Source organism: Pipistrellus kuhlii, unplaced genomic scaffold (genome assembly GCF_014108245.1).
Source record: "Pipistrellus kuhlii isolate mPipKuh1 unplaced genomic scaffold, mPipKuh1.p scaffold_m20_p_13, whole genome shotgun sequence".
Taxonomy (NCBI): domain Eukaryota; kingdom Metazoa; phylum Chordata; class Mammalia; order Chiroptera; family Vespertilionidae; genus Pipistrellus; species Pipistrellus kuhlii.
Window position 1 is genome coordinate 17,271,178 of NW_023425438.1, and position 12,604 is coordinate 17,283,781.

The 12,604-nt window shown below is 35.1% G+C and overlaps 1 protein-coding gene across 9 annotated transcripts in view; it reads left to right on the forward strand.

The window, feature by feature from the left end:
- The window catches only part of EML4 (EMAP like 4), a 125,623-nt gene that overhangs the window by 65,988 nt on the left and 47,031 nt on the right, over window positions 1–12,604 (forward strand). For 5 of the 9 annotated variants that reach the window (XM_036435134.2, XM_036435139.2, XM_036435137.2 and 2 more), the window contains 3 exons: window positions 1,958–2,086; window positions 2,841–2,866; window positions 3,341–3,373. The exons of 1 other annotated variant lie outside the window; for it this stretch is intronic. In XM_036435134.2, coding sequence (XP_036291027.1) covers window positions 1,958–2,086; window positions 2,841–2,866; window positions 3,341–3,373 — 188 coding nt within the window. The remainder of the gene's footprint in view (window positions 1–1,957; window positions 2,087–2,840; window positions 2,867–3,340; window positions 3,374–12,604) is intronic. 3 more of the 9 variants (XM_036435135.2, XM_036435138.2, XM_036435133.2) reach the window with 1 other exon arrangement.

Sequence of the window (12,604 nt, forward strand, 5' to 3'; positions counted from 1 at the left end):
CTGTCCCTGAGTTCAGAGCTAGGGAATGGTTGTAATGATACCTAAATTCTATGACGTGGGAAATAGTTGGCTATCCATGGATTCCAAGAGAAAGCCTAGTGGCTTTTACTTTCCCTTCTTTGTGGCTATAATCTATACTTTAGACATTGGATAATGAAGAATTTAAGATCAAAATTTCTCATTTAAAACTGGGACAGAAACTAAGCTCTGAACAGTTTTGATGAATGGAAAGCAGAAATAACCTCTAAAACCAAGACAATATTTTTCTAATAAAATTACAGGATATTTTAAATTTATATAACTATGCATAAATTTATAGCCATGGATAGAAAATTGCCATATGTAATTATCCTCTTCATATTTTGGCATCATTACAAGCTTTAGCTTTCAAGGGCCCCTCTCAACAAATGGCTCTTTGTTGTTACTGCCTCTCAATTTTAGCTTGGGTTTTAGGAGAAGTTCTTGCTTGAGAAGGGAAATGAATCCACTTCACTTGGTCTTTTCTATGCTAAAGGCTTGCTTGAGGGCTTCTCTCTGTGTCTGTAATAATTAATACTTTAAAGGTATGAGAGGGGAGAAGGGAGAGACATTCTAACAATGTGTGTAAGCCTAAATTGGGGATCTAAACCTGCATGCTGGGAGTTCAGTGCTACAGCTGCCTTATAATCAAATATTTAGACCAACTTAATGAAATATGTTTGCTTTAGAAATGCTGATTTTAGCTATATGATTAGGTATAGTTATACGGGGTGGTCAAAAGTAGATTTGCAGGTGTTCTTGTGGAAAATAATGCAAAATTAATAATAATACAAGAGTAAAGTCTGTTTCTCATATTTATAACTGTAAACCTACGTTTACCCACTCTTTTTATCAACATACTTATACTTGGAAATCTTAGGAGAATATTAAACCATTCTCAGAACTGGCTAGGATTCTAGTAAAATAAATAAGCATTTCTAAAAGGTTTATAATATATTTTTACTTGATCAGTTTAATATTTTGCCTCAAGTCACTAGTGGGAAATTTGGGAAAACAAAAAATCCTTCACTTTATCAATGCATGTTTAACATTTTTAAAAATGCTTGGTCTGTGTGTCTTATGCAAATTTTTCTGCTTGGTCTCATGTGGTGTTTTTCTCAGATATAGCTTATTAATGTTGCACACTTTTGAAGTATATATGGTTAAAGGTAACTTATTTTTATAATCAGTCTCTTAAAGGTTCTGATTTGATTTGATGTCTTCTTTGTCCCAGGCCTTCTTTTCAGCTTATTAAGGTCTCTTGGAAATGTGCTTGCCATTCTCAATTGCTCTTTGGTATACTATTGTGAGAAGTCTTGAAGACTGGATGAGTTATAGGATGGTTAGCAATGCAGCCAAAAATTTATATAGAAGTCAGAACATTTTCAATTATAAATAAATGAATCAATGTTGATAGTTCAACATTCTTAGGTTAAATTGTGTTTATTTCTGGTCATGGGTTAAAATTGTCTCTAAAAGATATAAACAAAAGTTTTAGTTTTAGTCCCACAATTTATTTAGAAAGTATCATGTCTACCATATATAATGAAATAGCAGTTTTATAACAACATATGCAACATTATAGGTTTTTTCACAAATTCACACAGTTCTACCAAGTTATGAGAAATAGTGCTACTTGGAGATTTAAGCAAATAGATTTTTCCTATTAATAACAAAAAAGTACAGATTTTTTAAAATCAAGTAAAACCTATTTTAATGAGTCTTCTGAATAGTGAAAACAATAAAATAGACTTGGTAATTGCTTTGCATAACTCCTTCACTCATCCAGGCAGAACCTTTCAACTAATGCTTCCTTCTCTTTTCTGAATTAGCTCTAAGGAAATGTTAATTGCTGCTTTTATATTCTATATAAACTGTCAATTATATGTCATTGCTATTTGTAGAATTTTTCTCTAAGAAATTAATATGTTTTTTCCAGCATAAAAAGACCATCAACAGCTGAAAAGTCACATAATTCCTGGGAAAATTCAGATGATAGTCGTAATAAATTATTGAAGGCAGTTTCAACATCAAAAATAATATCGAAAGTTATAAAAAATACAGACAAGTAAGTATTAAACTTTCTCAAATATAAACTTTCTCAAATATAAGTATTAAACTTTCTCAGATATAACTCTCAGTTATATCTGAAAATTAGTAAATATGTGTCTATCATGTTTGCATCTACAATTAAGTGCCCTGTTTGAATTATGTTTTTGAAACCTATACTATAGACACAGACATCAGCATGGTGATTACCAGAAGGAAAGAGGAGTGAGTAGGAGGAGGTAGAAGAGAGAAAGGGGATAAGGAGGATAACTGGTGATAGAAGGAGACTTGACTTGGGTTGTTGAATACACTAGGCAATATACAGATGACATATTATAGAATTGTTCACCTGCAACCTATATAATTTTATTAACCAATGTCACCTCAATAAATTTAATTAAAAATAAAATAAAAACCTATATTATAATTTTTTTCTAAGAATATCTTTTAATTTTAAATGCTCTTAAAAAGACCACATCTTCCTATTAATGCACCACAAATCAAATAGTAAACCTCAGAGATCCCGTAAGATTGGAGTGTTTTTTATAAATTGTTTCTATGCTTTCACTCTTTAGTTAATCTTATGAAATATTCATTATTTTATAAAATAACAGGTTAGTAGTTGAAACCAGTGAAATATCTGAATTTAATTTCTAGAGATTTACTTTGGGTATGTCCTAGGCATTGAAACTTTTACAATTTCTTCAGGTGGTTCGTAATAATGGTGTGCCAAATAAAATTATAAAACAAATGCCTTTGAATTTCTTTTGTAGGCATAAAGATGTCATCATCAACCAAGGTAAAAATTCTTTTTTAAAATATTTACTTTGCTTTTCTATATCAGTTAAATTTTTGCTATTTGATCAGTATATTGTCTATTTTCATGCAGTGTACTTTATTAGCTCATAGTAATTAAAGAGAAGTGCATTATTATAGTCATTTAAGAAAATGCCCAATTATTATAAGACTAGAGGCCCAGTGCATGAAATTTGTGCACGGAAAGGGGGTCCCCTTAGCTCGGCCTGTTCTCTCTCCAATCTGGGAGCTCTCAGGACCTTTGGCTCCTAACCGCTCACCTATCTACCAGCCTGATCCCCCTAACTGCTCTCCCCTGCCTGCCTGATCGCCTCTAACCTCCTCCTAACTTCCTCTGCCATGGCCCTGCCAACATGACTTTGTCAGGAAGGACGTCCGAGAGGTCATCTGGAAGATGTTCAGTTGAATTAACATATTCCCCTTTTATTAGTATAGATGTAATTTTTGTCTCAACCAGCAAAAATGTCAACCCATGAAAAAAACAGCCAAGGTAAACATAAGCTATGCAGTTGATCACCTTCTAAGTTAATTTCTTCCTATATTTCTTTTTAAAAAAATATTTTATTGATTTTTTTTTTACAGATATGAAGGGTAAGGGATAGAGAGTTAGAGACATTGATAAGAGAGAAACATCGATCACCTGCCTCCTGCACACCCCCTACCGGGGATGTGCCCGCAACCAAGGTACATGCCCTTGGCTAGAATCGAACCCGGGACCTTTCAGTCCACAGGCCGATGCTCTATCCACTGAGCCAAACCGGTCAGGGCTCTTCCTGTATCTCTGAATTTGGCTTTTCATTATTTATACTACTTGACTTTCCTCAAATTACCATAAAGGAAGTATGGTAATTTGAACGAATGAATTCAACTTCTTTTCTAAATATCTTATTTCTGTGAGCTCTGAAGATTCAAGGTCAACAGTAGAAATAAATACATCATTACAAAGAGGTATAAAATACTAAAGGGAATTTCTCTCTTTTTAAAAACAAAAGTTATACTTAGAAAAGCCATTTAAAAGATGGATACATTTTAATTAACTCATTTTCCTGTCTTGCTAACTTCATTGCAAATAATCATTTATTTACTTAAATATATTTTTATTGCTTTCATAGAAGAAGGGAGAGGAAAATAGAGATAGAAACATCAATTATGAGAGAGAATCATCGATCAGCTGTCTCCTGCATCACCCCTACTGGGAATCAAGCCTGCAACCCAGGCATGTACCCTTGACCAGAATCTAACCCAGAACCCTCCAGTCAGCAGGCTGACTTATTTTTTGAAGCTCAGACTGAAAATATGAATCTAGCAAATCCATTTTTTCTTAAATGTTTTTATATTGTAATTTCTGGCTACTTGCTATTGTTGGCATGTTCTAATAAAAAAAGGAGAGACTTTCTGTAAATGTGTATTTAATTTAACTGCAAAGTAGGTAAGTTTTATACATCAGTTTTATATTCTCCTTAGATTGCCTGCAGATTTAATGGGAGCATGCTCTCTAATTGAAAGCATGTCCTTTTTGTGCATGCTTTTTACACTTCATTTCTGTGTGTCATAGTTATTTTTATTTTCTGGCTGTTACATTAATTAAATACATTATGTTTATTTTCTGGCTGTTACATTAATTAGATACATTATGGTTAACGCTTTTGTTGAGATTTAATTTGATTTCTATGAATTTTTACCATCTTTAGTTTCAATAACAGGAGAAATATTTGTAATCTTCTTTGGATTATTTCTTTTTCTTAGATAATTTAAATGAAGTTGATTTTAGCTGGCACTCTTCATTTTTAGTAAGGTCTTACTTTTTTCCTCTTTTATAATTAAGTATAGACAAGCAATGGTTGAAATAGTTGAAGGAAATAATGAGATTTTATTTACAAAGACACGACGTTTTTTAAAAACATTTTTAAAAAATAGAAGCAGAGATATGTAGTGGGAAGAGCAGTAAATGGAAAATCTCTGTGTTTGGTGTTTAGTCCTGGTTTTTCTAGATAATAGCCTTGTGACCTAGGCAAAATGATAATGTCTCTTAGAATTTTCTAATCTGAGAATAATAACTATAAAGCTTACGTCATATGGCTGCTGAAGGATGAAATATTATACAGTTGTGGGCAAAAGTAGGTTTATAGTTCATATGGACTAGACATACAGGTTATGATTATCACAGTAGCTTTATAAACTATTTTGTGTACTCACAATTGTAAACCTTTTGCTCATCCTCTATATATTAAAGTACTTTAAAAATAAAAGACATGTTTTTATTTACGTTTTGCTAACGACATTTAAGCCTATTTACATTTGATACATCTAGGTGAGTGATAGCAGAGAAAATTTTACTGCGAAGGCCTGAGTCCTTCAGCCACAGCAGTAGGAGAAGAGCTGTATGTAAGCTGCATGTTCTAATCAGCACTTAGGCCAAGGAAGGAAACCGAGCATGAAAGCACTGGGAGATGGAATGGGATGTATGCAGGGCAATCTCTGAAGTGAGGTGTGTGTGGAAGGACAGGTTAAACCACTGAAAAGAGATTCTTACTAACTTAGATCTTTATCTACACTCAAACCCCAGAAGCATATACACTTTCATTCTATTTCTGGCACATTCTGCTCCCATCACAAGAGAAATAAAGACTTATCATGTCAAGTTAAACGGAAGAAATTTTCCTGTAGGACTATTTATTGTTAGATGTAGCAGTTAGGTTTCTAGTACAATACTATTCATTTGGTAAATTACTGATTAAAAAGCCTTTGAGCTAACTTTTATAAAATTATTTATTGGGGAAAATAGATAATAATCTGACAAATTTTGTAATAAGGAAAATGAATGCAGCCTATAAGCTCATCCTTATAATGGTTATCAAGTCTATTACGTTTTCAAATATGGAAAATAAGTTTCACATGTCCTCATTTTAAGGCAAAACCTGAATGCCTTCAAGTTACTGCTATTGCTGCTTTTTTTTTTTTTTCAGGCTTGAATAATCTTTAATCATTTTCCCCGTATAATGTCTTAGCACATAATTAATTGTCTGATCATGTTAAGAACCTGAATAACTCAAATTCCTACTGGAGAGAAATCTGCTTAATTGAGGAAAAGGGAACTCATCAACCACCAAATCACACGCTTCCTCTTATAGTTTTACTGCTCTAATAAGATGAGATTCATTCTTAATAGTCAAATCATGCAGTGATATCCTAGTTACAGGTATATTTAACAGGAAGAATAGTTATTATATTTTAGAAAATTGAGACATAATTGACAATTTATTAGCTACTAAGCTACTTGTCTAAATATGGCTTCAAATGAAAAGTACATAACTGTCTAAATGCCTTCGGTAATTTGTTGTAGCCATGCAGTACAAATAATCTAAAAATATAAAATCATTTATAATATTGGAAAAAGAAAACTCTTAAGTAATCTTGTAATTTTAAAAATATATTTTATTGATTTTTTACAGAGAGGAAGGGAGAGAGATAGAGAGCTAGAAACGTCAATGAGAGAGAAACATCGACCAGCTGCCTCTTGCACACCCCCTACCGGGGATGTGCCCGCAACCAACCTACATGCCCCTGACCGGAATCGAACCCGGGACCTTTCAGTCGGCAGACCGATGCTCTACCACTGAGCCAAACCGGTTTTGGCAGTAATCTTGTAATTTTAAAAGCTATTCCAGTTCTGATGTGTTTCTTTATTCTTTATCAGACACCTTTTTGGTTGATTACTTCCCATCCAACCATCCTCTCCCACCTTCCCTCAGGTTTTGCTTCCATGTCTCTTGATCCACTCCATTTATCCGTTTATTTTGTTACTTAGATTCCACATATGAATGTAATCATGTGATACTTGTCTTTTCCTGACTGATTTATTTCACATGTATTATGCTAAATGAAGTCGGATACACATTTTAAACACTCATTTAACAAATACTTAACAAGTGCTTATTTTGCCAAGACCTATCCTAGGCACTCCAGGATTCAGCAGTTAGAATGTCTGAACTTTGGGAAACGTATATTCTGCATGAGCAGAGAAATCTGGAAGTACATGAGCCCTACGGCAAGATATTTCTTGCTGTGTTAGGAATCAGCAAGGAGATCATTGAGTGTAGTGTGCATACAATTTTGTATTTGTTACTCATTACATTTACAAAATACTGATTGATTAGGAACATAAGTTTCATTAGGCACCTCATTTAGGAAAGGGAAGCAAAATGGTATAGAGGAAAGAATGTAAGCATGAGACCTAGTTAGTGGTCAAGTGACCTGTGCCACCGAAGTTTAAAGAATCAGAATCGTATAATGATTAAAAGTATGAGTGTATTGAGGAGAAGCTCAAAATTCCATTTGCCAAAATAAATTATTTTAAAACATGAAACACTGTTCATCTGATAATTTTTTTCTTGTAACTGAGACTTTGGACCCAGTTCCTTCTATACTAGACAGCTCTAAGAGTCTCTAATAACTTTTGAAAGTTCTTTCTTGCAGCAAATAGACAATGTAGAACAACCTCCACACTCCCCCACCCCCCAGTCCTTACTAACTTGTTTTAAAGAATTTGAATACAGGTGCTTGCCTTGTGTTGTTTTCTGACCTGTTGGCTCCAAGCATTCTGTCCAAAAACCTGATCATACTTCTGTAAACTGAGCATTGTATCTGAAAGAATAACTAAAACTTATCTATAAAGTATATAGGCTAATAGTCCTACTGACACTGTCTATATATTGTTACCTATTGTGAGGGAGTATATTCTTACCTGCTATGAGGGTATACAGTTTGAAAGAAATAAAGAATCAAAAAGTCAAAAAGCCCTTAACTGAACTGAGATGGTACCCCAAATTTTGTAATCTCAGAATTAAGGGAAAAGGGTGCTTGCTTTAAGTCTGTTTTAGTTTATTGAATAGCAGGAAAGACATGAAACCAAATATTGCATTAAAAAAAAACAACACTTCTAAAACTTAGATGTTGTGCCTCTTAAAATGGGCTAAATAAACATTACTTAGATCCCTACGTCTGGGCTTGTCCAAGTATTCTCTATATTTTAAAAGAGATAAAAAAGAATATGTTTTCTCCATTAGAGATTTTTTAAAAGCCCTGTAAAAGCAAAGGTCTGCTTTCTTGATGTTGTTGGTAACAGTCTTCTAGATTAAAATGTTTAAAGGCTTTCCAATTTTTTTATATAAACTATCCCAACTTTTAATAATATACGTTCTTAAAATCTTTTTTCCTTATTTTTAACTGAGAAAAAAAGCCCCAACTGCTCCCTTTGGACATGGGAAATAATGACTTTTCATAAGAGAACATCCTAGTTTTATGCATATTTATTTTATTCTGGTTGAAAACTTTTCACCCACACCATATTTTCACAACTATAAGCATATGTTTAAAAAAAAAAATCTAAACTAGGAAATGTAATTAACCAGAAAATCTTCATTCTTAAAGCATGTCAATAACTAAGATAACATAGTTAAAAATCTATTTTGTCCAGAAATGACAAATAGACTTTATGATGTGTTGCTCACTGTAACAGTTACTATTTTCCTGAAGCACTTTGAAAATAATTTTGAAACTTGTGATAAGGCTTAGTATAAAAGAGGTACAGTTGATCAGTGACATATACCAAGATTGGGAGAAAAGGCAAAGTAAAATAAATCATGTGGCACATTCCTGAACTGTACTTACAATTGGTTCCTTTGGAACTGTTTCACCAAAACTATTGAGTATTTCTTTTAATAATGCTTTTTAAATGTTTCAAAGATTGTGAAATATTTTAATCTTTCTGAAAATGTATGCCAATAATATATAGCTAGCTCCAGTATAGTGACCACCCAGATCTATTATGTTTTGCTTCTATTATAGATCTTTATATTTTGCTTTGTTTGACTACGACTATAGGGATTTGTTTGTTGTTGGTTTTTTGTGTTTTGTTTTATTTGTTTAGAAATAAAGCATTTAAGGTGAAGTTGAAGCCTCTTCTTAATCCTATTTCATTAGAATTTCGTATACAGGTTTTTATTATTTCCTTGTGAGCTCTGATTTTCTTTCTACTATACTGAATTGAGAAAGAACTAGAAGGGATAAACATTTGACATCTAGGACAAATCAAAGGGGGTGGGGAAGGAGACATACATAATACTTTAAACAATAATGAACTTAAAATTTTTTTTAAAGGTTAAAAAAAAGAATATCATAATAATTGCCTCTTGAAAATCCCAGGGAATCTTTCTGTGAGAGGAAACAAAAAACTCAAGGACACATCTTTCTGTTTTTAAAACCACTTTTTCAATGGACTTTTTGAAAAACGAGAAACACCATGTGCATAAGTGATGGATTTGTTTATTTATGAGCCGCCGATGCCATTGCCAGGAAGCTCTCAGGGCGTTCTCACCACAGCAGTGGTCCAGCAAGCCCTTGTTTTCTGTAACAAGTGCAAAGGGTGTGCAGGACGCATAGGGCTGACTGTGCAGAATGCTGAGCACTGGTAAACTGACTCCAACCTCAAGGAGGAAAACAGTAACCTTTCTTGTAGCAGAAACACCACCATGGTGGAAAGCTTCTCCCCTGTCATGTCCGTGTAACTTGTTATTATGAGACAAAGAGAATGTTAATAAGACTGAACAATAGTTTTTAACAAAAAAATGTTTTGACATCTAAAGTTTATTTTTTTAAATTCCTTTTAAAAAACTTAATACAACTTGCTATATGCAGATGTAATGAACATTTTTTCCCTTTAGTGCTTAAAATAACATTCTTTGAGCATTTAAGTGAGTGATCTGAGAGAATTTTTAAAATACAACCATATTTTGCCTAGTTTAGAGAAGTTTTCAGCCACTGTTTGGAGTTTTATGTGTTTATATTGTTGGAATGGACTTCTTTTCTATCTTTCCCCAAAGAAAGACTTTTCCAGGCAGTAAAGATAATCTAAAATGCTTAAGCAAGCTTCCATATCTGGTATTTTCAAGTAATTTTTATGATAATCACAGTTGTAAACAAAACACCAAAGAGAAATCTGATTAAAGGAGGTTTAGATTTAAGAAAGTTGTTAACTGCAAGTTGACTTATTACAGTAATTAGTAAGAGAGTTGATTAGATGTTTAAGACTTGTTTATGCCTGTGTTGTCAGCTCCTAAGGGGCTGGGTTCACATCTTTTATATCTTCATTATGCACACTCATCACCACCTCTCTCCCCGTAATTAAGAATTCAGTAAAACTTACCAGCCAGTAGAACTCTGCCTATAGAACAAAGAAAATTAAGGTAGTATTTTAGTACTTGGTCAAAAATAACTAACATTTGGCAATCACCACAAATAGGAATTTTTGAAATCTTTAAAAAGGATTAATAAGATTTGGTTATATTCCTCTTAATTCACCTATCCCTTTTAAAATTTGTTTATTTTGTGACCAACTTTTACAGTTAGACCTTGGAAAGAGCTGAAATTTAGACTTTATGATAGGACAAATCAGATTCCTAGAGTCCAAATATACTTACAGATTACATTGTTTCATTGGAATTTTAAAATGTTAAATCATTACTACAATATAGCTGGGTCATTAATGGATTTGAAATTTTATGCTTGAACAATATATTCTTTTTAAGAAAGTATTTAGCCTGCCTAAAATGGTCTTTGTCACAGCTACTGTAAAATTGTAATCAATATTTCTAACATCCTACCTAATAAAAGAGTAATATGGAAAATAACCATCACTTAACTCCACAAGCCCATCAGCCAATCAGAGTGAGTATGCAAATAAACCCCAACCAAGATGGCTATAGCCACAGAGAGCAGTTGAGAGGCTTGGGCTTCCCCAGCAATAGAGGAAGCTAAGCTTTCCACACACCCTGGACAGCCCAGGCCTCCACGCAATGATACAAAGTTTCAATTATATAAGATACATAAGTCCCAAACAGAAATGGCGGCAGCCATGGAGTGAGCAGGGGGCTTGGCTTCACTTCAGGCTACAAAGTTTCAATTGTAGAAGGTAAATAAATTCCAGATACCAGGGCCTTCCCTTGGGTTGCCAGGGGGGAGGCTGGCCTGCAAATCACAACAGGCCCCTCATCCAGGCTGCCCCATGCTGCAAGGGAACCCCCACCCTGATCCTGGACACCCTTCAGGGCAAACCAGCCGGTCCCCGCCCATGCACCAGGCCTCTATCCTATCTAATAAAAGAGTAATATGCAGATTGACCATCACTCCAGTACACAAGTTGGCTGCCCCCATGTGGTTAAAGATCCTGCCTCCATGTGGACACAAGATAGCCAGCAGGGAAGGGCAGTTGGGAGGGATCAGGCCTGCAAGGGAGGGCAGTTGGAGGTGATCAACCCCTGCAGGGGTGGGAAGTTAGGGGTGACCAGGCCGGCAGAGGAGTGAAGTTGGGGGCAAACAGACTGGCAGGGGAGCAGTTAGACATCAATCAGGCTGGCATGGGAGTGGTTAGGGGGTGATCAGGCTGGCAGGGAGAAGCGTTTAGGGGCAATCAGGAAGGCAGGCATGTGAGCAGTTAGGAGCCAGCAGTCCTGGATTGTGAGAGGGATATCCGACTGCCTGTTTAGACCCGATACCACTGGGCAGTTGTTCAATGGGCAGTTGAACATCCCTCGAGGGATCCCAGATTGGAAAGGTGCAGGCTAGACTGAGGGACACCCCCCCCATCCTGTGTACAAATTTCGTGCACCGGGCCTCTAGTTCTATATAATAAAAGCCTAATATGCAAATTGTCTCCAAAACTGGGAGTTTGACCAGGGGGCAGGGTCAGCTGGTCAACTGCCCGCAGCTCCTCCCCCTGCCCAGCCCAGCCCTGGCCAGTTGGGGTGGCAGTCAGGGAGAGGTAGGGGAGACAAGGAGGCCCTGGCCTGCAGCCAGCGGCCACTAGGGAGCCTACCCATGTACGAATTTTGTGCACTGGGCCTCTAGTCTTATTTATAACTCTGCTGTTTAGCTCTCTGATTTTGGGAACTATAACTGTTAATATCAGAGACAAAGCTCAAACTAAAGAATCTTTAATTTTCTCTTTATTGATTATAGATAGCGTCATTTCTACAACTATATTTTAGTTTAAGATAAAATGCAAATTCTAGTTTTGATGGACTCTTTAGTTCTTAAGATTGTTTAAAAAACATTTTAATGGATTCTGAAAGTGAAAATTTGGGAGAGAATGATGCTTTAAATTGTAAGCATCCCAAAGTTCAGAAGGCTGGTTGTTTGTTAAATTTGTAAGTCCAGAAATAGGGCAAGATCTGAAAAAATAACTGGAGGAACTGATCATGGAGCAGAGCTATCCAGTAATAACTTCTTTTTCCACTCTGCCTGAAGTTTTCCTTTCACTTATTTTACAATCTGTGAAAGATTAACAAATTTTGATTAAAGTCTTTTAAATGTGTAAACAACTTTAATAATCAGTATGTACATCATTAGGAATCATTTTAGCAAAACTTCTTTTCTCAGAACAACCGAGGTAACTATCCCATAGGATTTAGATTAGGGAATTGGAGCACTTTGAGAAACAGGACAGCCTAGGGGAAATGCTAAGGTAGAAGGTTAACAAAACCTGAGGAGGCTGAAGAGAAAGTGCTGGGGGGGGGGGGGGGAGAGGGGAGAAGAAAAGATGTGTGAGAAGAACATAGAAAGGAAGTGTAGCATCAAGCATTTCAAAACTTTAACTAACATTCATTCTTCTCAAAGATAATAAAGCAGACATATCACCTTCCTCTTCTATTTCCTACTGTTGGGA